This window comes from Melanerpes formicivorus, unplaced genomic scaffold (assembly GCF_026170545.1).
Source record: "Melanerpes formicivorus ecotype bairdi unplaced genomic scaffold, bMelFor1.0.p_v2 SCAF_82, whole genome shotgun sequence".
Lineage (NCBI taxonomy): Eukaryota > Metazoa > Chordata > Aves > Piciformes > Picidae > Melanerpes > Melanerpes formicivorus.
The window spans coordinates 1,494,893-1,520,517 of record NW_027142434.1 but is presented as its reverse complement, the minus strand read 5'-3'; the positions used below and the strand labels follow the sequence as shown (position 1 = coordinate 1,520,517).

General features: G+C 63.6%; 1 protein-coding gene across 9 annotated transcripts in view; it reads left to right on the top strand.

Moving 5' to 3' along the window:
- Positions 1-25,625, top strand: part of PPP1R12B (protein phosphatase 1 regulatory subunit 12B) — a 206,482-nt gene that overhangs the window by 24,664 nt on the left and 156,193 nt on the right. For all 9 annotated transcript variants that reach the window (XR_010990646.1, XM_068164658.1, XM_068164656.1 and 6 more), the window contains exon 2: positions 24,416-24,546. Coding sequence is in view for 8 of the 9 variants with exons in the window: in XM_068164658.1 (XP_068020759.1) it covers positions 24,416-24,546 (131 nt within the window). In the remaining variant the exon portion in view is untranslated. The remainder of the gene's footprint in view (positions 1-24,415; positions 24,547-25,625) is intronic.

The window sequence follows — 25,625 nt, the reverse complement described above, 5'->3', positions numbered from 1 at the left end:
CCTACCATCCAACACCACCTAAGCAACTCACCCATGGCACCAAGCACCCTATCAAGTCTCCTCCTGAACACCTCCAGGGATGGGGACTCCACCACCTCCCCAGGCAGCACATCCCAATGGGCAATCACTCTCTCTGTGGAGAACTTCCTCCTCACCTCCAGCCTGAGCCTCCCCTGGCACAGCTTGAGACTGTGTCCTCCTGTTCTGGTGCTGGCTGCCTGGGAGAAGAGCCCAACCCCCACCTGGCTCCAACCTCCCTGCAGGGAGTTGCAGAGAGCAAGAAGGTCTCCCCTGAGCCTCCTCTTCTGCAGCCTAAGCAACCCCAGCTCCCTCAGCCTCTCCTCCCAGGGCTGTGCCCCAGACCCCTCCCCAGCTTTGTTGCCCTTCTCTGGACACCTTCCAGCAGCTCAACCTCCTTCCTGACCTGAGGAGCCCAGAGCTGGGCACAGGACTCCAGGTGTGGCCTCAGCAGTGCTGAGCACAGGGCAGGATGAGCTCCCTGCTCCTGCTGGCCACACTCTTCCTGCTGCAGGCCAGGATGCCCTTGGCCCCCTGGGCACACTGCAGGCTCCTGTTCAGCCCCCTCTCCCCCATGGGTTTGTTCAGGACACTTTTGCTTTCCTTCCACACCCAGCAGTGATTTATTTGTAATGTTTCCACTTTCCTGCTCCAGATCTGTGACTGAAGTTTCAGGGCACAGCCTGAAGCCACCACATTGCTCCAGCTTGAGCTTGTCCTCCCTCAGGTTCCAGTCACCTGCTGGGGCTGAGCTGGGAGGAGTGGCTGAGCCCTGCCTCCCTGTGCAGGCAGCCAGGCCTGGCCAGGCTGAGAGCTGGGCAGAAGGGACCCTCAGGGAGCTCCCCCAGGGCAAGTGTAGGCTCCTGCCCCTGGGCAGGGCCAGCTCCATGCAGCAGCACAGGGTAGGGCTGCCCTGCTGGACAGCTGCTCCCCAGGGAAGAACTTTGGGGTCCTGGTGGGCAAGAAGCTCTTCACCCCCAGCAGAGTTTGATCCCTGGTGAGGTCCTGCCCTCAAGCTGCAGTGACTACCCTTGAAGACCAACCTTGAACATGCAGAGGTCTCCAGCAGCCTTGACTGGGACAAAGGCTCCAAGATGTGGCAGCAGTGCCACTGGTCCTGCCCAAGCTCCTGAGCAGAGCAAACACCACGAGGGAGCCAGCCCTGGAGCCTGCTGATGTTGCCAGGCATCAGGTGGGAATGTTCCTGTTCTGCTGGGTGGCTTTCAGGGCTGTGCATCCACAGCTCCCTCCTCTGAGCTCTCCTTGCACAGGGTGCAGGGTGCTGCCTTTCCCCATACCTGCAGCAGGTAGCTGTCTGCAGAGCTTTTGGTGGAGAGCAAAGCCATCCCTGGGCCAGCTGTGTGCCCCTGTGGCCAAGAGGCCAATGGCCTCCTGTGGGGCATTGAGCAAACGACACCAACTGAGCAAACAACACCAAGCTGAGGCAGGAGTTGATCTGCTGGAGGGCAGAGAGGCTCTGCAGAGGGACCTGGCCAGGCTGGGCAGATGGGCAGAGGCCAAGGGCAGGAGATTGAACACAGCCAAGTGCCAGGGGCTGCACATTGGCCACAGCAACCCCAGGCAGTGCTACAGGCTGGGGGCAGAGTGGCTGAGAGCAGCCAGGCAGAGAGGGAGCTGGGGGTGCTGGTGGATGGTAGGCTGAACATGAGCCTGCAGTGTGCCCAGGCAGCCAGGAGGGCCAAGGGCATCCTGGCCTGCAGCAGGAAGAGTGTGGCCAGCAGGAGCAGGGAGCTCATCCTGCCCCTGGACACTGCACTGGTTAGGCCACACCTGGAGTCCTGTGTCCAGTTCTGGGCTCCTCAGGTCAGGAAGGAGGTTGAGCTGCTGGAAGGTGTCCAGAGAAGGGCAACAAAGCTGGGGAGGGGTCTGGGGCACAGCCCTGGGAGGAGAGGCTGAGGGAGCTGGGGTTGCTTAGCCTGCAGAAGAGGAGGCTCAGGGGAGACCTTATCACTCTCTACAACTACCTGAAGGGAGGTTGTAGACAGGCTGAGGTTGGTCTCTTCTCCCAGGCAGCCAGCACCAGAACAAGAGGCCACAGTCTCAGGCTGTGCCAGGGGAAGTTTAGGCTGGAGGTTAGGAGGAAGTTCTCCACAGAGAGAGTGATTGCCCTTTGGGATGTGCTGCCTGGGGAGGTGGTGGAGTCCCCATCCCTGGAGGTGTTCAGGAGGAGACTTGATAGGGTGCTTGGTGCCATGGGTTAGTTGTTTGGGTGGTGTTGGATTGGTTGATGGGTTGGACACCATGATCTTGAAGGTCTCTTCCAACCTGGTTTGGTTTATTCTTACAAAGCTGCAAAAGGGAAAACCTTTTTGTTGTTGTAAAAGATTACATTTATGAAACTTTCTGAGCAGAGGGTGGCCAGCAGGTCAGGGGAGGTTCATCTCCACCTCTCTGCTGCCCTGCTGAGACCCCAGCTGGAGTGCTGGGTGCAGTTCTGGGCTCCCCAGTTCCAGAGGGGCAGGGAACTGCTGGAGAGAGTCCAGTGGAGGCTGGAAGGATGCTGGAGGGACTGCAACATCTGTGTGATGAGGAGAGGCTGAGAGCCCTGGGGGTGTTCAGCCTGGAGAAGGCTGAGAGGGATCTGCTGAGTGTCTGCAGACACCTGAGGGGTGGCTGTCAGCAGGATGGGGCCAGGCTCTGCTGAGTGACACTCAGTGACAGCACAAGGGGCAATGGACACCAGCACAGGAACTCACCAGGAGGCCAAACTTCCTTGGTGTGAGGCTGCTGGAGCCTGGAGCAGGCTGCCCAGAGAGGTTTGGAGTCTCCTCTGGAGCCTTTCCAGCCTCACCTGGCTGTGCTCTGTGTGCCCTGCCCTGGGTGGCTCTGCTCTGGCAGGGGCTGGGACTGGATGGGCTCCAGAGGTCCCTTCCAGCCCCTTAGCACTCTGTGAGTGTCTGATCCTGTCCCTGCTGGCTGCAGGGAGGTTGGACTGGGTGACCCTTCAGGAGCTTTCCAACCCCAGCCCTTCCCTGGGCTGTAGGTAGCTGCAGCTGAAGCTGCTGCTGTTCCCCAGCATGCTCTGCAGGGAGTGCTCCTCAGAGGGGATGCTTTGGTGCTGGGCTGTGTTTGTGCTGCCCAGGAGAACAGGCAGGCCCTCAGGGAGACCAAGGACCCTCCTCAAGGGGTTGGGTTGGATGCTGTTGGCCTCAGGGAACACTCACAGCTTTGGCTGCTGCTGGGTCCTGTGCCCCAGGCTGGGTTCAGGGGGGGCCCATCCAGAGCTCAGCAGAGGCTGAGTGCTTCAACCAGAGAGGTTGTGGAGTCTCCTCTGGAGCCTTTCCAGCCCCCCCTGGCTGTGCTCTGTGTGCCCTGCCCTGGGTGGCTCTGCTCTGGCAGGGAGCTTGGACCTGGGCTCTGGAGCTCCCTTCCAGCCCCTCCCATTCTCCCCTTCTGTTCCTACCACCTCTTGTAGCTGTGGGGGGCAAGGTTCCTCCTGCTGCAAAGCTGCTGCCCCCTTGCATGGGAGCCTCAGGGCCTCTGCTGGTTTGGCCTCTTCCACTCCAAGTGATTTCTAGAGCTTGCTTTGATTTCTGAGCTGGGAGCTGATACTCTCCTCCAGCTCTTTGTTCTGCTGCTGAGAGCTCTTGTCCTGGCTGCCAGCACTAAGCTCAGAGCCTTTCCCTTTGCCCTCTGCTGCTGCTGGGTGTATTTTTTGCCTCTGATTCACCCTGCAGTTATCTGCATTGAGTTTCACCTCCCTTTTTATCACCCCTGCCTCTGTGGTGTAGGAATCACCTTCAGGTTTGTGCTTTCCTTTACCCTCTTGAATGGTTTCAGCAGCAGCAAACTCCATTGTGAGCCCTGCAGCACTGCCTCCAGCTTGGGGGCTCCCACTGCAAGAAGGACCTGGAGCTGTTGGAGAGGCTCCAGAGGAGGCCATGAAGATGATGCTGGAGAAGCTCCCCTCTGGGGCCAGGCTGGGAGAACTGGGGCTGTGCAGCCTGGAGAGGAGAAGGCTGCAGGGAGACCTCAGAGCAGCCTGGAGAAGAGAAGGCTCCAGGGAGACCTCAGAGCAGCCTGGAGAGGAGAAGGCTGCAGGGAGACCTCAGAGCAGCCAGGAGAGGAGAAGGCTCCAGGGAGACCTCAGAGCAGCCAGGAGAAGAGAAGGCTGCAGGGAGACCTCAGAGAAGCCTTGCAGGACCTGAAGGGCTCCAGGAAAGCTGGGGAGGGACTTGGGCCAAGGGCTGGGAGGGACAGGACAGAGGCAGTAGCTTTGAGCTGGGAGAGGAGAGACTGAGAGTGGAGGGGAGGAAGAAACTTGAGAGTGAGGCTGGGGAGAGCCTGGCACAGGCTGCCCAGGGAGGCTGTGGCTGTGCCCTGCCTGGAGGTGTTCAGGACCAGGCTGGATGAGGCCTGGAGCAAGCTGTGCTGGTGGGAGGTGTCCCTGGGCATGGCAGGGGGCTGGAGCTGGATGGAAGTGGCAGTGAGAGTGGTGGAGCTCTGGCTGTGGCCATCAGCCCTCCTCTGCAGTGCACATTGACTGCTCCAGCCCTGCCTTGGCACCTGCCCACCAGGGCTGTGCCACCCCAGGTGCTGCCAGCACTCTGCAGTGGGAGCTGACCTGGCTGCCAGCCTCTGGCCCACACAGGGCATGGGAAGGCCTTTGTGTTATCCTTGCCCAGAGTGCCATAGATGGGAAGGGACCTTAGAGATCTGCCACTGCAGCCCCCTGCCATGGGCAGGGACACCTCCCAGCAGCCCAGTTTGCTCCTGGCCTCATCCAGCCTGGTCCTGAGCACCTCCAGGCAGGAGGCAGCCACAGCCTCCCTGGGCAGCCTGTGCCAGAGCCTCAGCAGCCTCACACAGGAGAACTTCTTCCTCAGCTCCACTCTGACCCTGCTCTGCCTCAGCTCCAAACCTTTCCCCCTTGGCCTGGCTCAGACCCCCTCAGGAGAAGTCTCTCTGCAGCCTTCCTGCAGGATCCCTTCAGGTCCTGGCAGCAGCTCTGAGGTCTCCCTGCAGCCTTCTCTCCTCCAGGCTGCACAGCCCCAGCTCTCCCAGCCTGGCCCCACAGGGGAGGTTCTGCAGCCTCTGCTCATCTCTGTGGCCTCCTCTGGAGCCTCTCCAGCAGCTCCAGGTCCTCCTTGTGCTGGGCCCCCCAGAGCTGGAGGCAGTGCTGCAGGTGGGGGCTGAGCAGAGCAGGGCAGAGGGGCAGAATCCCCTCCCTGTGCTGTGCTCTCCCTGCCCTGGCTGCAGCTCAGCTCTCAGCACTCACCACAGGAGCCTGGGGGGGTCTCAGCAGGACATTTCTTTGCTGAGTCAACCTGCAGGAGCTAAGTTAAGCTTCCTCTTTTTGCAGAGGAATGAAATTCTGGAGAGCTTTCTGCCTGGGAAAGGTGGAAGCTAGAATTTATTTAGAATAAACCAAACCAGACTGGAAGAGACCTTCAAGATCATGGAGTCCAACCCATCAACCAATCCAACACCACCCAATCAACTAACCCATGGCACCAAGCACCCTATCAAGTCTCCTTCTGAACACCTCCAGGGATGGGGACTCCACCACCTCCCCAGGCAGCACATCCCAATGGGCAATCACTCTCTCTGTGGAGAACTTCCTCCTAACCTCCAGCCTGAACCTCCCCTGGCACAGCTTGAGACTGTGTCCTCTTGTTCTGGTGCTGGCTGCCTGGGAGAAGAGCCCAACCCCCACCTGGCTCCAACCTCCCTGCAGGGAGTTGCAGAGAGCAAGAAGGTCTCCCCTGAGCCTCCTCTTCTGCAGGCTAAGCAACCCCAGCTCCCTCAGCCTCTCCTCCCAGGGCTGTGCCCCAGATCCCTCCCCAGCTTTGTTGCCCTTCTCTGGACACCTTCCAGCAGCTCAACCTCCTTCCTGACCTGAGGAGCTCAGAACTGGACACAGGACTCCAGGTGTGGCCTCAGCAGTGCAGTGCACAGGGGCAGGATGAGCTCCCTGCTCCTGCTGGCCACACTCTGCCTGCTGCAGGCCAGGATGCCCTTGGCCCTGCTGGCTGCCTGGGCACACTGCAGGCTCCTGTTCAGCCTACCATCCACCAGCACCCCCAGGTCCCTCTCTGCCTGGCTGCTCTCAGCCACTCTGCCCCCAGCCTGTAGCACTGCCTGGGGTTGCTGTGGCCAATGTGCAGCCCCTGGCACTTGGATGTGTTCAATCTCCTGCCCTTGGCCTCTGCCCATCTGCCCAGCCTGGCCAGGTCCCTCTGCAGAGCCTCTCTGCCCTCCAGCAGCTCAACTCCTGCCCCCAGCTTGCTGTCAGCTGCACATTCACTGCTGATGGACTCAATGCCCTCATCCAGGTGTGCTGCAGGCAGGAGCTCCACTGGCAGCAGCTGCAGGGCAGGATTTTCTCTGTGCTGTCTTGATGTACTGTGTCCAGCTCTGGGCTCCTCAGGTCAGGAAGGAGATTGAGAGACTTGAAGGTGTCCAGAGAAGGGCAACAAAGCTGGGGAGGGGTCTGGGGCACAGCCCTGGGAGGAGAGGCTGAGGGAGCTGGGGTTGCTTAGCCTGCAGAGGAGGAGGCTCAGGGGAGACCTTCTTGCTCTCTGCAACTCCCTGCAGGGAGGTTGGAGCCAGGTGGGGGTTGGGCTCTTCTCCCAGGCAAGCAGCACCAGAACAAGAGGACACAGTCTCAGGCTGTGCCAGGGGAGGTTTAGGCTGGAGGTGAGGAGAAAGTTCTTCCCAGAGAGAGTTGTTGGCCCTTGGGATGTGCTGCCCAGGGAGGTGGTGGAGTCCCCATCCCTGGAGGTGCTCCAGAGGGGATTGGATGTGGCACTTGGAGCCATGGTTTGGTCCTGAGGTCTGTGGTGCCAGCTTGGACTGGATGATCTCTGAGGTCTCTTCCAACCTTGGTGATGCTGTGAGACTGATGCAGTGGCAGAGGGGGTTGGTGAGGGGGAGAGTATCAGCAGCCTGAGTGCTGGGGGTGGCTGAAGTGGTGAGGCAGGGAGAGCCAGCAGTGCTCTGCACCCTTGGGGCCTGGCAGTGGCTGCTGAGCAGTGGCAGAGACTTTATTTTTAGCACTGGCAGCTGAGCAGCTCCTGGCCTCATTTCAGGCTCCTCTCAGAGGGTAGGAAGCCTTAGCCCCCCAGGGCTGGTGAAATGATGGAGATCAAACATCCTGGTGGCAGCAGGAGGATGGAGATGATGAGAGGGAAAGGAGGAAAATGCTGATCTGGGGTGGATGGTGAAGCCAGCCCCAGGAGGCCTGGCTCTGCCCTGGGGCTGGGGGCTCTGCCCTGGGACTGGGGACTCTGCTCTGGGGCTGGGTGTGCTCTGCCCTGGGGCTGGGGGCTCTGCTCTGGGGCTGGGGGCTCTGCCCTGGGGCTGGGGCTCTGCCCTGGGGCTGGGGGCTCTGCCCTGGGGCTGGGGGCTCTGCCCTGGGACTGGGGACTCTGCTCTGGGGCTGGGGGCTCTGCCCTGGGGCTGGGGGCTCTGCCCTGGGGCTGCGGGCTCTGCTCTGGGGCTGGGGGCCCTGTCCTGGGGCTGGGGGCTCTGCTCTGGGGCTGGGGGCTCTGCTCTGGGGCTGGGGGCTCTGCCCTGGGGCTGGGGGCTCTGCTCTGGGGCTGGGGGCTCTGCCCTGGGGCTGGGGGCTCTGCCCTGGGGCTGGGGGCTCTGCTCTGGGGCTGGGTGTGCTCTGCTCTGGGGCTGGGGCTCTGCCCTGGGGCTGGGGGCTCTGCCCTGGGGCTGGGGGCTCTGCTCTGGGGCTGGGTGTGCTCTGCCCTGGGGCTGGGGGCCCTGTCCTGGGGCTGGGGCTCTGCTCTGGGGCTGGGGGCTCTGCTCTGGGGCTGGGGTCTCTGCCCTGGGGCTGGGTGTGCTCTGCTCTGGGGCTGGGGGCTCTGCCCTGGGGCTGGGGGCTCTGCCCTGGGGCTGGGTGTGCTCTGCTCTGGGGCTGGGGCTCTGCCCTGGGGCTGGGGCTCTGCCCTGGGGCTGGGGGCTCTGCTCTGGGGCTGGGTGTGCTCTGCTCTGGGGCTGGGGGCTCTGCTCTGGGGCTGGGTGTGCTCTGCTCTGGGGCTGGGGGCTCTGCTCTGGGGCTGGGTGTGCTCTGCTCTGGGGCTGGGGTCTCTGCCCTGGGGCTGGGGCTCTGCCCTGGGGCTGGGGGCTCTGCTCTGGGGCTGGGGGCTCTGCTCTGGGGCTGGAGCTCTGCCCTGGGGCTGGGTGTGCTCTGCCCTGGGGCTGGGGGCTCTGCTCTGGGGCTGGGGGCTCTGCCCTGGGGCTGGAGCTCTGCCCTGGGGCTGGGGGCTCTGCTCTGGGGCTGGGGCTCTGCTCTGGGGCTGGGGGCTCTGCCCTGGGGCTGGGGGCTCTGCTCTGGGGCTGGGGCTCTGCCCTGGGGCTGGGGGCTCTGCCCTGGGGCTGGGGGCTCTGCTCTGGGGCTGGGTGTGCTCTGCTCTGGGGCTGGGTGTGCTCTGCTCTGGGGCTGGGGCTCTGCCCTGGGGCTGGGTGTGCTCTGCTCTGGGGCTGGGGCTCTGCCCTGGGGCTGGGGGCTCTGCTCTGGGGCTGGGGCTCTGCCCTGGGGCTGGGGGCTCTGCCCTGGGGCTGGGGGCTCTGCTCTGGGGCTGGGTGTGCTTTGCTCTGGGGCTGGGGGCTCTGCTCTGGGGCTGGGTGTGCTCTGCTCTGGGGCTGGGGTCTCTGCCCTGGGGCTGGGGCTCTGCCCTGGGGCTGGGGGCTCTGCTCTGGGGCTGGGGGCTCTGCTCTGGGGCTGGGTGTGCTCTGCTCTGGGGCTGGGGGCTCTGCCCTGGGGCTGGGTGTGCTCTGCTCTGGGGCTGGGTGTGCTCTGCTCTGGGGCTGGGGCTCTGCCCTGGGGCTGGGTGTGCTCTGCTCTGGGGCTGGGGCTCTGCCCTGGGGCTGGGGGCTCTGCTCTGGGGCTGGGGCTCTGCCCTGGGGCTGGGGGCTCTGCCCTGGGGCTGGGGGCTCTGCTCTGGGGCTGGGTGTGCTTTGCTCTGGGGCTGGGGGCTCTGCTCTGGGGCTGGGTGTGCTCTGCTCTGGGGCTGGGGTCTCTGCCCTGGGGCTGGGGCTCTGCCCTGGGGCTGGGGGCTCTGCTCTGGGGCTGGGGGCTCTGCTCTGGGGCTGGGGGCTCTGCCCTGGGGCTGGGTGTGCTCTGCTCTGGGGCTGGGGCTCTGCCCTGGGGCTGGGGGCTCTGCCCTGGGGCTGGGGGCTCTGCTCTGGGGCTGGGTGTGCTCTGCCCTGGGGCTGGGGGCTCTGCCCTGGGGCTGGGGGCTCTGCCCTGGGGCTGGGGGCTCTGCTCTGGGGCTGGGTGTGCTCTGCCCTGGGGCTGGGGGCTCTGCTCTGGGGCTGGGGCTCTGCCCTGGGGCTGGGTGTGCTCTGCTCTGGGGCTGGGGCTCTGCTCTGGGGCTGGGTGTGCTCTGCTCTGGGGCTGGGTGTGCTCTGCTCTGGGGCTGGGGGCTCTGCTCTGGGGCTGGGGGCTCTGCCCTGGGGCTGGGGGCTCTGCTCTGGGGCTGGGTGTGCTTTGCTCTGGGGCTGGGGGCTCTGCTCTGGGGCTGGGTGTGCTTTGCTCTGGGGCTGGGGGCTCTGCTCTGGGGCTGGGTGTGCTCTGCTCTGGGGCTGGGGGCTCTGCCCTGGGGCTGGGGGCTCTGCTCTGGGGCTGGGGGCTCTGCTCTGGGGCTGGGTGTGCTTTGCTCTGGGGCTGGGGGCTCTGCTCTGGGGCTGGGTGTGCTCTGCTCTGGGGCTGGGGGCTCTGCCCTGGGGCTGGGGGCTCTGCTCTGGGGCTGGGTGTGCTCTGCTCTGGGGCTGGGGTCTCTGCCCTGGGGCTGGGGCTCTGCCCTGGGGCTGGGGGCTCTGCCCTGGGGCTGGGTGTGCTCTGCCCTGGGGCTGGGGGCTCTGCTCTGGGGCTGGGGGCTCTGCTCTGGGGCTGGGTGTGCTCTGCCCTGGGGCTGGGGGCTCTGCTCTGGGGCTGGGTGTGCTCTGCCCTGGGGCTGGGGGCTCTGCTCTGGGGCTGGGGGCTCTGCTCTGGGCCTGGGGGCTCTGCCCTGGGCCTGGGGGCTCTGCTCTGGGGCTGGGGCTCTGCTCTGGGGCTGGGGGCTCTGCTCTGGAGCTGGGGGCTCTGGGGCTGGGGGCTCTGCTCTGGCAATGCAGATGGCACAGCCAGGTGGAGTGCCTGTGGTGGCAGAGCAGCATGGAGCTGGGTGTGCTCTGCTGGGTCCTGTTGGGGTGAGGGGGAGCTCAGTGCAGCTTGCTGGGCAGGAGGGAGCACAGCTGGTGAGAGGCTGGGGGCTTGGAGCCCAGTGCTGAAGTCCCTGGGGGCCCTGCTACCTTCCCTACAGCTCACAGCAGCCCAGCACTGCTGGCTCTGCTCTGGAGATCCAGCCCCTGCCCCAGCAGAGCTCACCCACTCCAACCCCTGCCCCAGCAGAGCTCACCCACTCCAGCCCCTGCCCCAGCAGGGCTCCCCCAGCAGAGCTCACCCTGCCTAACCCCTGCCCCAGCAGAGCTCCCCCAGCAGAGCTCACCCTGCCCAACCCCTGCCCCAGCAGGGCTCCCCCAGCAGAGCTCAGCCACTCCAACCCCTGCCCCAGCAGGGCTCCCCCAGCAGAGCTCAGCCACTCCAAGCCCTGCCCCAGCAGGGCTCCCCCAGCAGCTTGCCCAGGGGCACAGTGCCCAGGGGGGGTTGGAAGCTCTCCCCCCCAGCAGACTCCACAACCTCTCTGGGCAGCCTGCTCCAGGCTCCAGCAGCCTCACCCCAAACAACTTTCTCCTCCTGTCACAGCTTTGCCAAAAAGCTGCTTGAGGTGAAGTGCAGAGAGGGCAAAGAGCTGCCAGAGCTGTGTGCCCCTGGCCCAGGCCAGAGCAGGGGGGTTGAGCTTGGCTCCCATTGCTCCCCAGCACTCCAGGGGCAGGGGGGTGAGGGTCCTGCTGCCCTCCTGGTTTGCTTGCAGTGCTGGCTGCTGGGGGTGCCCCAGGGGCAGAGCTGAGCCCTGCCAGGCTGGGGATGCTGTGCTGAGATCAGGGCACAGCCAGGGGCAGGGGGCAGGGGGTGCCTTGGCATCCAGTGGCAGTGCCAGGGCTGCACAGCTGCTCTCTGCAGCTCCCTGAGAGGAGGCTGCAGCCAGGGGGGGTTGGGCTCTGCTCCCCAGGCTCAGGGGACAGAAGGAGAGGAACTGGCCTGAAATTGTGCCAGGGGAGGCTGAGGTTGGAGAGGAGGCCAAATGTCTTTGCTGGAGGAGTGGTCAGGGCCTGGCAGAGGCTGCCCAGGGAGGTGGTGGAGTCCCCATGGCTGGAGGGGCTGCAGCAAGCTGTGGCCATGGCAGCTGGGGCCAGGGTTTGGTGGCCATGGGGGGGTTGGGTTGGGGTTGGCCTGGGGGATCCCAGAGGCCTTTGCCAACCCAAACCATTCCATGGCTCTGTTCCTGGTTTCCTCTCTCATGAGAACTGTTTGGAGCTGCAGTTCTGTAGAGTGAATGAATCTGACTGAGGGAGCTGGGGATGGTTAGGTTGGAGAAGAAGAGGCTGAGAGGAGACCTCATTGCTCTCTGCAGCTCCCTGAGAGGAGGTTGTGGAGAGGCTGCTGCTGGTCTCCTCTCAGAGGTAATTAGTGACAGAGCAGGAGGGAAGGGCCTCAAGCTGCCACTGGGGAGGGTTAGAGTGGAGAGTAGGAACAAGAGAGGTCAGGGATGGGAATGAGCTGCCCAGGGAGGTGGTGGAGTCCCCATGGCTGGAGGGGTTGCAGCAAGCTGTGGCCATGGCAGCTGGGGCCAGGGCTGGGTGGCCATGGGGGGGTTGGGCTGGGGTTGGGCTGGGGGAGCTCAGAGGCCTTTGCCAACCAAGAAGCTTCTCTGATTCCAGAGCAGGACTCCTGATAATGATGGAGAACCTCTCAGCCACTGAGCTGAGCCTCCCGTGGTCCATCCAGGGCAGTGCCTCCATCCCCCCAGGGCAGACAGGAGCGGGGAGGAGAGTTCCCAGCCCTGCCTTCTGTCCAGAGCCCTGCAGCTGAGGCTTGGTGCTGCTGGGAGAGCTCCGGGGTCAGGAAACAGCGAAGCCTCTGCAGCCTTCCTCCCTTCCCCTGTGCTCTGCTGGGCTGTTGTGCTAATGGCTGGGAGAGGTTTGCTGCTGGCTCCTTTTGATGACTGCCCTGGGGAGTGCTGAGTGCTTGGAGGCGGAGTGGTGGTGCTGGGGGCAGGCCCAGGGGAGCAGTCTGCCCTCACAGTCACCAAGGCTGGAAGAGACCTCAGAGATCATCCAGTCCAAGCTGTCACCACAGACCTCATGGCTAAACCATGGCTCCAAGGGCTACATCCAATCCCCTCTGGAACACCTCCAGGGATGGGGACTCCACTACCTCCCTGGGCAGCACATCCCAAGGGCCAACAACTCTCTCTGGGAAGAACTTTGCCCTCACCTCCAGCCTGAACCTCCCCTGGCACAGCTTGAGACTGTAGGGGCTGTTGGTGGGGGCAGTGGGGGCTGCTGGTGGGGGCTGCTGGTGGGGCTGGGGGCTGCCTCACTCAGGTGTGGGACTCTGGGCAGTGCTGGTGCTGAGCAGGGCCCCTCAAGAGCAGAGCTGTGATCATGAGAGACAATGGCAAGGTCAGAGCCTGCAGTGCTGACAGTCACTGCTGGTGACAGTTGCAAGGCTATTTTGGGAGTGCTTTTCTCTTTGTTTTCTGGGAACTCCTCTCTCCCTCTGCCCAGATTTAACCCTGAGGCTGCCCAGCTCTCCCTGGGCCTGCAGGGTGCTGCCTGCTTTGCAGCCTCTGCTGCCATCCCAGCCCTGCTGGGTGCTGCCCCTGGGGGATCCACTGCCCTCAGCCCCTGGCTGACTCTTCCAGAGGTATCTCAGTGTCAGAGAACCACCAAGGTTGGAAGAGACCTCAGAGATCACACAGTCCAAGCTGTCACCACAGACCTCATGACCAAACCATGGCTCCAAGTGCCACATCCAATCCCCTCTGGAACACCTCCAGGGATGGGGACTCCACCACCTCCCTGGGCAGCACATCCCAATGGCCAACAACTCTCTTTGGGAAGAACTTTCTCCTCACCTCCAGCCTAAGCCTCCCCTGGCACAGCTTGAGACTGTGTCCTCTTGTTCTGGGGCTGGGTGCCTGGGAGAAGAGACCAACCCCTTCCCAGCTACAACTCTCCCTTCAGGGAGTTGCAGAGGGCAATGAGGTCTCCCCTGAGCCTCCTCTTCTGCAGGCTAAGCAACCCCAGCTCCCTCAGCCTCTCCTCCCAGGGCTGTGCCCCAGACCCCTCCCCAGCTTTGTTGCCCTTCTCTGGACACCTTCAAGTCTCTCAATCTCCTTCCTGACCTGAGGAGCCCAGAACTGGACACAGGACTCCAGGTGTGGCCTAACCAATGCAGAGTCCAGGGGCACAAGGACTTCCCTGCTCCTGCTGGCCACACTCTTCCTGCTGCAGGCCAGGATGCCCTTGGCCTTCTTGGCCCCCTGGGCACACTGCTGCCTCCTGTTCAGGCAGCTGTCAATCAGCATCCCCAGCTCCCTCTCTCTTTGGCAGCTCTCAGCCACTCTGCCCCCAGCCTGGAGCTCTGCCTGGGGTTGCTGTGGCCAAAGTGCAGCCCCTGGCACTGGGACTTGTTGAATGCCATCCTGTTGGCCTCTGCCCAGGTGTGCAGTCCAGTTTTGGGATTCAGGACAGGAGAACAGCAGGGAAGTGACTTGGCCTTGAATGCCTTTGACCTGGGTTTAACCTGTGTGTTGTGACAGCAACTGCATTGGCCTGGCAGTTCCTGCAGCCCAGTGCATTCATGCTGAAGCACAGAAGAGTTTGGGTTGGCAAAGGCCTCTGAGCTCCCCCAGGCCAACCCCAACCCAACCCCCCCATGGCCACCAAACCCTGGCCCCAGCTGCCATGGCCACAGCTTGCTGCAGCCCCTCCAGCCATGGGGACTCCACCACCTCCCTGGGCAGCCTCTGCCAGGCCCTGACCACTCCTCCAGCAAAGACATTTGGCCTCCTCTCCAACCTCAGCCTCCCCTGGCACAATTTCAGGCCAGTTCCTCTCCTTCTGTCCCCTGAGCCTGGGGAGCAGAGCCCAACCCCCCCTGGCTGCAGCCTCCTCTCAGGGAGCTGCAGAGAGCAATGAGGTCTCCCTCAGCCTCCTCTGCTCCAGGCTCAACCCCCCCAGCTCCCTCAGCTGCTCCTCCCCAGCCCTCTTCCCCAGCCCCTTCCCCAGCTCTGTTGCCCTTACCTGGCCCTGCTCCAGCCTCTCAATGTCCTTCTGGGAGTGAGGGGCCCAGAGCTGACTGCAGTGTGGGGGCCCAGTGCCATGCTCTGGTGTGCAGGGACTCTGTAAGCATGGCTCAATCCCCTCAGGAGGCTGCAGCTGCACTAAGGCAGCCTGGGGCTGCTGTCAGGGCTCCAGCCTGGGGCTGCTGTGAGGGCTCCAGCCTGGGGCTGCAGTCAGGGCTCCAGCCTGGGGCTGCAGTCAGGGCTCCAGCCTGGGGCTGCTGTCAGGGCTCCAGCCTGGGGCTGCTGTGAGGGCTCCAGCCTGGGGCTGCAGTCAGGGCTCCAGCCTGGGGCTGCAGTCAGGGCTCCAGCCTGGGGCTGCTGTCAGGGCTCCAGCCTGGGGCTGCTGTGAGGGCTCCAGCCTGGGGCTGCAGTCAGGGCTCCAGCCTGGGGCTGCAGTCAGGGCTCCAGCCTGGGGCTGCTGTCAGGGCTCCAGCCTGGGGCTGCTGTGAGGGCTCCAGCCTGGGGCTGCAGTCAGGGCTCCAGCCTGGGGCTGCAGTCAGGGCTCCAGCCTGGGGCTGCTGTCAGGGCTCCAGCCTGGGGCTGCAGTCAGGGCTCCAGCCTGGGGCTGCAGTCAGGGCTCCAGCCTGGGGCTGCAGTCAGGGCTCCAGCCTGGGGCTGCTGTCAGGGCTCCAGCCTGGGGCTGCTGTCAGGGCTCCAGCCTGGGGCTGCAGTCAGGGCTCCAGCCTGGGGCTGCTGTCAGGGCTCCAGCCTGGGGCTGCTGTCAGGGCTCCAGCCTGGGGCTGCAGTCAGGGCTCCAGCCTGGGGCTGCAGTCAGGGCTCCAGCCTGGGGCTGCAGTCAGGGCTCCAGCCTGGGGCTGCTGTCAGGGCTCCAGCCTGGGGCTGCTGTCAGGGCTCCAGCCTGGGGCTGCAGTCAGGGCTCCAGCCTGGGGCTGCTGTCAGGGCTCCAGCCTGGGGCTGCAGTCAGGGCTCCAGCCTGGGGCTGCTGTCAGGGCTCCAGCCTGGGGCTGCTGTGAGGGCTCCAGCCTGGGGCTGCTGTCAGGGCTCCAGCCTGGGGCTGTTGTCAGGACTCCAGCCAGGGCCAGCTGAAGGAGCAGCCTGGTAACTCTGGGCTCCTGGAGGTTTCTCAGGTTACTTCTGGTAGGTCACTGAGGGTGGGACTCAGCTCATCCTCTTGTAACTGTGCTGGTGCTGCTCTGCAGGGAGTGGGGAAGGCTAATCCCCCAGTGGGGGTACTGAGATCTCTCCCTCTGCCCTCAGGCAGCCCCCCTGGCTTTACACTTTACCCTGCTGCTTTACACTTGGAAACTGAGTGACACAGAGCTCCTGCAAGGCAGGCTGTGGGCCCCTGCCAGCCTGGCCTCCAACCTGCTGAAGCTGCTCTGGGGACCTTGTGCTGAGGGCATTTGGGTGCACACAGAGAGGCTTCTGCTGCCAGCTGCTGCTTGTGGCCTGTGTCCTCTGCTGCACCTCCCTGGCTCTGCATTCAGCCCTCAGGAATAGAATAGAATAGAATAGAATAGAATAGAATAGAATAGAATAGAATAGAATAGAATAGAATAGAACAGAATAGACCAGACCAGGTTGGAAGAGACCTTCAAGATCATGGAGTCCAACCTATCATCCAGCACCACCTAATCAACTCACCCATGGCACCAAGCACCCTATCAAGTCTCCTCCTGAACACCTCCAGGGATGGGGACTCCACCACCTCCCCAGGCAGCACATCCCAATGGGCAATCACTCTCTCTGTGGAGAACTTCCTCCTCACCTCCAGCCTGAACCTCCCCTGGCACAGCCTGAGACTGTGTCCTCTTGTTCTGGTGCTGGCTGCCTGGGAGAAGAGCCCAACCCCCACCTGGCTCCAACCTCCCTGCAGGGAGTTGCAGAGAGCAAGAAGGTCTCCCCTGAGCCTCCTCTTCTGCAGGCTAAGCAACCCCAGCTCCCTCAGCCTCTCCTCCCAGGGCTGTGCCCCAGACCCCTCCCCAGCTTTGTTGCCCTTCTCTGGACACCTTCCAGCAGCTCAACCTCCTTCCTGACCTGAGGAGCCCAGAACTGGACACAGGACTCCAGGTGTGGCCTCAGCAGTGCTGAGCACAGGGCAGGATGAGCTCCCTGCTCCTGCTGGCCACACTCTTCCTGCTGCAGGCCAGGATGCCCTTGGCCCTCCTGGCTGCCTGGGCACACTGCAGGCTCCTGTTCAGCCTACCATCCACCAGCACCCCCAGGTCCCTCTCTGCCTGGCTGCTCTCAGCCACTCTGCCCCCAGCCTGTAGCACTGCCTGGGGTTGCTGTGGCCAAAGTGCAGTCCCTGGCACTTGGATGTGTTCAATCTCCTGCCCTTGGTCTCTGTCCCTCTGCCCAGCCCCTCCAGGTCCCTCTGCAGAGCTCTCCACCTTCCAGCAGGTCAGAGAGGCTCTGCAGAGCTCTCTCCAGCAGCCCCTGGGGTCCCCTCCGTGTGGCTGCGACGCAGAGCTCACCCTGCAGGGCTGCTGGCCCAGGCCTGGGCAGTGCCTGGCCCTGGCTGCCAGGGGCTGCAGCTGTCAGCAGGGAGGGGAAACTGAGCTGCCCTGCCTGCAGATTTAGAATCTGAGCACTTCCTCCCGATGGAAAAACTGCTGAGTGCTGGTGGGCTGCCAGGGGCTGCAGGGACAGCACAAGCTGGGGATGGAGACTTGCCCAGCCTGGAAATGGGATGAGCCAACCTGCTCTGAGTGCCTGCTGGGGGCTTCTGGGCACTGCCTGCAGCTTGCATCAAAGGCTGCTAGAGCTGCAGTCCATCAGGGCCCCTCCAGAAGCACTTGGAGCCAAGCTGCTGCCAAGAGCAGCACCAGGATGGCAGGAGAGGAGCCTGCTGAAGAGCTCTGCTGAGAGACAGGCAGGGCCCAGCACTGCCCCCCCAGCACCATGGCCTGGGGCTGCCCACATCCTGTGCAGAGTGAGAGCACAAAGGAACTGACAGGGTAGAGGCAAAATGCTGTGCTCTGAGGTGAGCTGTGCTCCTGCTGTCATCTGATGGCTCCAGAGCAGCCAGGAGGAGCAGGACCTGGGGCTGTCAGTGCTGACAAAGTCCCCAGGAGCCAGCAGTGCTCCCTGGCAGCCCAGAGCCAGCTGAGAGCTGAGCTGCAGCCAGGGCAGGGAGAGCACAGCACAGGGAGGGGATTCTGCCCCTCTGCTCTGCTCTGCTCAGCCCCCACCTGCAGCACTGCCTCCAGCTCTGGGCCCCCAGCACAAGGAGGACCTGGAGCTGCTGGAGAGGCTCCAGAGGAGGCCACAGAGATGAGCAGAGGCTGCAGAACCTCCCCTGTGGGGCCAGGCTGGGAGAGCTGGGGCTGTGCAGCCTGGAGGAGAGAAGGCTCCAGGGAGACCTCAGAGCAGCTTCCAGGACCTGAAGGGCTCCAGGAGAGCTGGGGAGGGACCTGGGCCAAGGGCTGGGAGGGACAGGAGGAGGAACAATGGCATTGAGCTGGGAGAGGAGAGACTGAGAGTGGAGAGGAGGAAGAGATTGTTGAGAGTGAGGCTGGGGAGCCTCTGGCACAGGGAGGCTGTGGCTGTGCCCTGGCTGGAGGTGTTCAGGACCAGGCTGGATGAGACCTGGAGCAAGCTGTGCTGGTGGGAGGTGTCCCTGGGTATGGCAGGGGGCTGGAGCTGGTTGGATCTTGGAGGTCCCTTCCAAGGCAAAGCATTTTGGGGTTGGTGTGAGAGCAGGAGGCTGAGCTCAGGAGGGCCTGCAGGGCTCAGGAGGCTGAGCTGAGCAGGGCCTGCAGGGCTCAGGAGGCTGAGCTGAGCAGGGCCTGCAGGGCTCAGGAGGCTGAGCTCAGGAGGGCCTGCAGGGCTCAGGAGGCTGAGCTGAGCAGGGCCTGCAGGGCTCAGGAGGCTGAGCTGAGCAGGGCCTGCAGGGCTCAGGAGGCTGAGCTGAGCAGGGCTTGCAGGGCTCAGCAGGCTGAGCTCAAGGGGACCTGCAGGGCTCAGCAGGCTCCCTGCCCCCTCAGGACTTGCTCTCTTGGCACAGCAGATGTTCAGGCCAGGCTGGGGGGACTGTTTCCTCACATCCAGGGACTGCTCCCCAGCAAGGCAAGGCTGCTGCCCAGCCAGGGCTTTGCTTCCTCTGCTGCCTTTTGGGGCTGCAGGGGCAGGTGCCAGCTCTGTCTTGCTGCTGCCCCAAGCAGCTCCTCTGACTCTGCTCCCCAGGAACGCTGCAGCAGAGCAGAGAGGAGAGCTGAGCACAGCCAGGGAGCTCTCAGGTTACTCAGCTTAGCCACTCTCCTAAATTTAAGGCTGCAGGATTAAGAGTACTTAGAGGAGGAGACATCTTCCCCCCTCTTACTTCCTCTCCTAACCCCAGGTAAACCATTTTGCAGAGCCAGGAGTTGGAGTTCAGGCCCTGAGTGCTCCTGGGGGCTGCTGTGCAGTGCCTGCCTGTGGCAGAGACAGACACAAGCCTGCAGCAGGGCTGCTCTGCAGGGGCATGGGACACCTCCCACCAGCCCAGGCTGCTCCAGGCCTCATCCAGCCTGGTCCTGAGCACCTCCAGGCAGGGCACAGCCACAGCCTCCCTGGGCAGCCTGTGCCAGGCTCTCCCCAGCCTCACTCTCAGCAATCTCTTCCTCCTCTCCACTCTCAGTCTCCCCTCTCCCAGCTGTTGTTCCTCAGCCTTGGCCTGAGGGGGCCAAGGAAGTGCCCTGAGTGCTGCTGCACAGTGAGGGCAGCACAGAGTGGCTCAGGCTGGGAGGCACCTCAGAGAGCAGCTACCCCAACCCCCTCTCACCTACACTTGCATGCCCAAGGCCTTACCCAACCTGACCCTGAACACCTCCAGGGAGACCTCAGAGCAGCTCTCCAGTACCTGAGGGGCCCAGAGGAGAGCTTGGCCAAGGGCTGGGAGGGACAGGCTGAGGAACAATGGCCTTGAGCTGGGACAGAGGAGACTGAGAGTGGAGAGGAGGAAGAGATTGCTGAGAGTGAGGCTGGGGAGAACCTGGCACAGGCTGCCCAGGGAGGCTGTGTCTGTGCCCTGCCTGGAGGTGTTCAGGACCAGGCTGGATGAGGCCTGGAGCAGGCTGTGCTGGTGGGAGGTGTCCCTGCCCATGGCAGGGGGTTGGCACTGCACAGTCTCTCAGCTCCCTTCCAACCCAACCCCTCCCATGAGTCTGTGAGGCTTGGCCACTGTGCTGGAAGAGCAGCAAGAGAGCAGCAGTGGCTGATTGTGAGGTGTGAGGCTGCCCTGCAGCCCCCCTGGCACTGCTACTGCAGCCCCCCTGGCACTGCTGCTGCAGCCTCCCCTGACACTGCTGCTGCAGCCTCCCTGACACTGCTACTGCAGCCCCCCTGGCACTGCTACTGCAGCCCCCCTGGCACTGCTGCTGCAGCCTCCCCTGACACTGCTACTGCAGCCTCCCTGACACTGCTGCTGCAGCCTCCCTGACACTGCTGCTGCAGCCTCCCTGACACTGCTGCTGCAGCCCCCCTGACACTGCTGCTGCAGCCTCCCCTGGCACTGCTGCTGCAGCCTCCCTGACACTGCTGCTGCAGCCCCCCTGGCACTGCTGCTGCAGCCTCCCCTGACACTGCTGCTGCAGCCTCCCTGACACTGCTGCTGCAGCCTCCCTGACACTGCTGCTGCAGCCTCCCTGACACTGCTGCTGCAGCCCCCCTGACACTGCTGCTGCAGCCTCCCCTGGCACTGCTGCTGCAGCCTCCCTGACACTGCTGCTGCAGCCTCCCTGACACTGCTGCTGCAGCCTCCCCCTGGCACTGCTGCTGCAGCCTCCCTGGCACTGCTGCTGCAGCCTCCCTGACACTGGTGCTGCAGCCCCCCTGACACTGCTGCTGCAGCCTCCCTGACACTGCTGCTGCAGCCTCCCCCTGGCACTGCTGCTGCAGCCTCCCTGACACTGCTGCTACAGCCTCCCCTGACACTGCTGCTGCAGCCCCCCTGACACTGCTGCTGCAGCCTCCCCTGACACTGCTGCTGCAGCCCCCCTGACACTGCTGCTGCAGCCTCCCCTGGTACTGCTGCTGCAGCCTCCCCCTGGCACTGCTGCTGCAGCCTCCCCCTGACACTGCTGCTGCAGCCTCCCTGGCACTGCTGCTGCAGCCTCCATGACACTGCTGCTGCAGCCTCCCTGACACTGCTGCTGCAGCCTCCCTGACACTGCTGCTGCAGCCTCCATGACACTGCTGCTGCAGCCTCCCCCTGACACTGCTGCTGCAGCCTCCCCTGACACTGCTGCTGCAGCCTCCCCCTGACACTGCTGCTGCAGCCCCCCCAGACACTGCTGCTGCAGCCCCCCTGGCACTGCTGCTGCAGCCCCCCTGACACTGCTGCTGCAGCCCCCCAGACACTGCTGCTGCAGCCTCCCTGACACTGCTGCTGCAGCCTCCCTGACACTGCTGCTGCAGCCTCCCCTGACACTGCTGCTGCAGCCTCCCCTGACACTGCTGCTGCAGCCTCCCTGACACTGCTGCTGCAGCCCCCCTGGCACTGCTGCTGCAGCCTCCCTGACACTGCTGCTGCAGCCTCCCTGACACTGCTGCTGCAGCCTCCCCCTGACACTGCTGCTGCAGCCTCCCCTGACACTGCTGCTGCAGCCTCCCTGGCACTGCTGCTGCAGCCCCCCTGGCACTGCTGCTGCAGCCTCCCTGACACTGCTGCTGCAGCCCCCCTGGCACTGCTGCTGCAGCCTCCCTGACACTGCTGCTGCAGCCTCCCTGACACTGCTGCTGCAGCCTCCCCCTGACACTGCTGCTGCAGCCTCCCCTGACACTGCTGCTGCAGCCTCCCTGGCACTGCTGCTGCAGCCCCCCTGGCACTGCTGCTGCAGCCTCCCCCTGACACTGCTGCTGCAGCCTCCCTGGCACTGCTGCTGCAGCCTCCATGACACTGCTGCTGCAGCCTCCCTGACACTGCTGCTGCAGCCTCCATGACACTGCTGCTGCAGCCTCCCCTGACACTGCTGCTGCAGCCTCCCCCTGACACTGCTGCTGCAGCCCCCCAGACACTGCTGCTGCAGCCCCCCTGGCACTGCTGCTGCAGCCCCCCTGACACTGCTGCTGCAGCCCCCCAGACACTGCTGCTGCAGCCTCCCTGACACTGCTGCTGCAGCCTCCCTGACACTGCTGCTGCAGCCTCCCCTGACACTGCTGCTGCAGCCTCCCTGACACTGCTGCTGCAGCCCCCCTGGCACTGCTGCTGCAGCCTCCCTGACACTGCTGCTGCAGCCTCCCTGACACTGCTGCTGCAGCCTCCCCCTGACACTGCTGCTGCAGCCTCCCCTGACACTGCTGCTGCAGCCTCCCTGGCACTGCTGCTGCAGCCCCCCTGGCACTGCTGCTGCAGCCTCCCTGACACTGCTGCTGCAGCCCCCCTGGCACTGCTGCTGCAGCCTCCCTGACACTGCTGCTGCAGCCTCCCTGACACTGCTGCTGCAGCCTCCCCCTGACACTGCTGCTGCAGCCTCCCCGGCACTGCTGCTGCAGCCTCCCTGACACTGCTGCTGCAGCCTCCCTGACACTGCTGCTGCAGCCTCCCTGACACTGCTGCTGCAGCCTCCCCTGACACTGCTGCTGCAGCCTCCCTGACACTGCTGCTGCAGCCTCCCTGACACTGCTGCTGCAGCCTCCCTGACACTGCTGCTGCAGCCTCCCTGACACTGCTGCTGCAGCCTCCCCTGACACTGCTGCTGCAGCCCCCCAGACACTGCTGCTGCAGCCTCCCTGACACTGCTGCTGCAGCCTCCCTGACACTGCTGCTGCAGCCTCCCTGACACTGCTGCTGCAGCCCCCCTGACACTGCTGCTGCAGCCTCCCTGGCACTGCTGCTGCATCCCCCCTGGCACTGCTGCTGCAGCCTCCCTGGCACTGCTGCTGCAGCCTGAAGCTGCTGCTCTCAGCTCCCTGCAGCTTCCCCTTCCCCTGGGGCACTGCTGGCACCCGGCAAGCCTCTGCCAGGCAGTGTGCCCTGCTGCAGCACACAGCCCCAGCAGCTCTTGCCCCAGCAGCTCTCTCCTGAGGCCTGTGGCTGCAGGAGGCTGCAGGGAGGGTTGCTTCTCATAGGCACTAAAGGATTTGGTGCTGCTCTGCCACAAAGCTTCTCCAGCTTTGCTCTGGGCCTTCTCTTGGGGCAGATGTCCCCAGGCAGGGCACAGCCTCAGGGCTCCCCAGGGAGTGCCTGCTGCTGTCCGCCCCCCTGGAGCTTTGGCACTTTGCTTCATCACCTCCCAGGCCAGCAGGGTCAGATTACTGCAGCTTTCCCTGCAGGAACAGGTGGGGGTGATCCCATTCTCCCTGCTGCTCCTGGCAGGCATTCCATGGGAAGCAGGCAGGATGGGGAGCAGCAGAGCCAGGAGGGCAGGGAGGGGAAGGAGGGGAAAAGAAGGACTTGGGCCCAGGGGGGAGATACTGAATGGGAGAGTCCAACATAGCTGCACCTTGAGTCCTGGCTTCAGTTGTGGGCCCCTCAGGCCCAGAGAAGGGCAACAGAGCTGGGGAAGGGTCTGGGGAAGAGGGCTGGGGAGGAGCAGCTGAGGGAGCTGGGGGGGTTGAGCCTGGAGCAGAGGAGGCTGAGGGAGACCTCATTGCTCTCTGCAGCTCCCTGAGAGGAGGCTGCAGCCAGGGGGGGTTGGGCTCTGCTCCCCAGGCTCAGGGGCCAGAAGGAGAGGAACTGGCCTGAAATTGTGCCAGGGGAGGCTGAGGTTGGAGAGGAGGCCAAATGTCTTTGCTGGAGGAGTGGTCAGGGCCTGGCAGAGGCTGCCCAGGGAGGTGGTGGAGTCCCCATGGCTGGAGGGGTTGCAGCAAGCTGTGGCCATGGCAGCTGGGGCCAGGGTTTGGTGGCCATGGGGGGGTTGGGTTGGGGTTGGATGCCCTCAGAGGCTTTTGCCAAGCCAAACAGTTTCATGACTCTGATCCAGAGGCTCAGGCAGGAGCTGCTCTTGGCTCTGGGCTGGTTCTCAGCAGGTGCAGATGCAGGCTGTGCAGCTGGGGGGTAAGCAACCAAAGATGTCAGTGGGGGAAGTGTTGGTCAAAGCCAAATCCCTTCCTGTCACTGCTTGCCAGGGCAGAGGTGGCAGCCACTGGTGCCTGGTTTAGGTGAAGGATCATCTGGAAGGCATCTGACTGTCAGCACTGAGAGATGTGCCCAGGGTGCCCAGGGCAAGGGAGAGCTGGGAGTCTGGAGGGATTTCAAAGCAGCCCAAAATGGTTTGGACTGGAAGGGACCTTAAAGATCTTCCAGCTCCAGCCCCCTGCCACGGGCAGGGACACCTCCCCCAAGCACAGCTTGCTCAGGGCCTCATCCAGCCTGGTCCTGAACACCTCCAGGCAGGGCACAGCCACAGCCTCCCTGGGCAGCCTGTGCCAGGCTCTCCCCAGCCTCACTCTCAGCAATCTCTTCCTCCTCTCCACTCTCAGTCTCTCCTCTCCCAGCTCAAAGCCATTGTTCCTCCTCCTGTCCCTCCCAGCCCTTGGCCCAAGTTCCTCCCCAGCTCTCCTGGAGCCCTTCAGCTCCTGCAAGGCTGCTCTGAGCTCTCCCTGCAGCCTTCTCCAGGTTGCACAGACCCAACCCTCACAGCCTGGCCCCATAGCAGAGGTTCTGCAGCCTCTGCTCATCTCTGTGGCCTCCTCTGGAGCCTCTCCAGCAGCTCCAGGTCCTCCTTGTGCTGGGAGCCCCAGAGCTGGAGGCAGTGCTGCAGGTGGGGGCTGAGCAGAGCAGAGCAGAGGGGCAGAATCCCCTGCCCTGGCTGCAGCTCAGCTCTCAGCTGCCTGCTGAAGGCTTTCCAGCCCCACCTGGATGTGTTCCTGGGTGACCTGCCCGGGGGGGTTGGAGTGGGTGATCTCCAGAGGTCCTTTTCATCCCCTGCCATTCTGTGGCTCTGTGTCTGGCCTTGTTTGAGGGCCTCTGAGCCCCACCTGAAGCCGCCAGAACTCAGAGCATCCCTGCCCCGGTGTGGGGGAGAGGAAGGAAGCAGCTCCATGGGTGACAAGTAGAGCTTGAGCCAATGTAGAGGTTGTCCAGGTGGGCACTCTCTGGGTTCCAGCTGACTTTGGGAGGCTTTGCCATCCTTTCAGCTCCCAGCTGGTGCTCCCTGAAGCTGCAAGGTGAGGGAGGTGCAGCCAGCAGGCTGCAGCTGGAGGCTGCACACCTGATGTAACACCAGCTCCTCTTGTTTGCCTTCTTCTTTCCCAATCCTTCCCTCTCCTGCCTGTCTTCCCTCCCTCCCTCCCTCCTCTCTCAGGCCTGTATAGATGAGAACCTGGACATGGTGAAGTTCCTTGTAGAGAATGGAGCCAATGTGAACCAGCAGGACAACGAGGGCTGGACCCCTCTCCACGCAGTGGCATCCTGTGGCTACCTCAACATAGCAGAGTGAGTGAGTCTGGGGCTCCTCTGGGGCTTTCTGGCACCTGCCCCCTCTCCTCCTCACAGAGCTTGGTGCTGAGGCTGGCACAGCACCCTGGGCAGCAGTGCTCAGAGGGGTGAAGTGCTGCAGCTGCTGAGTCCTTGCTTGGCAAGGGTCAAGTTGGGGCCTGCACCCACTTGCCTCTTGCTGATCCCATGGCAGTGACTTCTGCTCCCTCTCCCTGGGCTCAGGTGATAGAAGGAGAGGAAATGGCCTGGAATTGTGCCTCTGGAGGGTTAGGTCAGAGATGAGGAGACATTTCTTTGCTGCCCAGGGAGGTGGTGGAGTCAAGAAAGATTTAACAAGGGCTCTGGAGCCACCAAAATGCCAGCAGCATCTTTCCTTCCCACTCAGCCCCATTCAGCTGGAGCAGTGACAGAAGTGACTGCTCTGTACTCACCCCCTGCCTGCTAGGGCCTGGGCTTGATCCCACAGTCACAGAATCTCTCTGCTCCAGGCTCATCCAGCCCAACCTCCAGCCCAGCACTGCAGGCTCAGCACCAAACCATCTCCCTCAGCACCACAGCTGCATGAGCACACACACACCCCACCACCCCCCTGGGGTGCTGAACACCCCAGCACTGCCCTGGGCAGCCTCTGCCAATGGCTGAGATCCCTTCCAGGGCAGAAATACTTCCTCATGTCCAGCCTGAGCCTCCCCTGGGGCAGCTTGGAGCCATTGCCTCTGCTCCTGTCCCTTGCCACCAAGGAGCAGAAGCTGCCCCCTCCTTGCTCCAACCTCCCTGCAGGGAGCTGCAGAGAGCAGTGAGGCCTCCCTCAGCCTCCTCCCCAGCCTAACACCCCCAGAGCTGCCTCAGCTGCTCCTCCCCAGCCCTGTTCTCCAGACCCTTCTCCAGCTTCATTGCCCTTCTGTGGCCCTGCTCCAGCTCCTCAGTGTCCTGCTTGGAGTGAGGAGGCCAGAAGTGAGCTCTGGACAAGCTGCAGAGGCTGTGAATGGCTCTTGATGGGAATGGTGGTGTGTAGCTACAGACAGAAAACTGCTGCTGGCTTGGCTTAGCTTCTCTTTGACTTCCTTTTTCCTCTG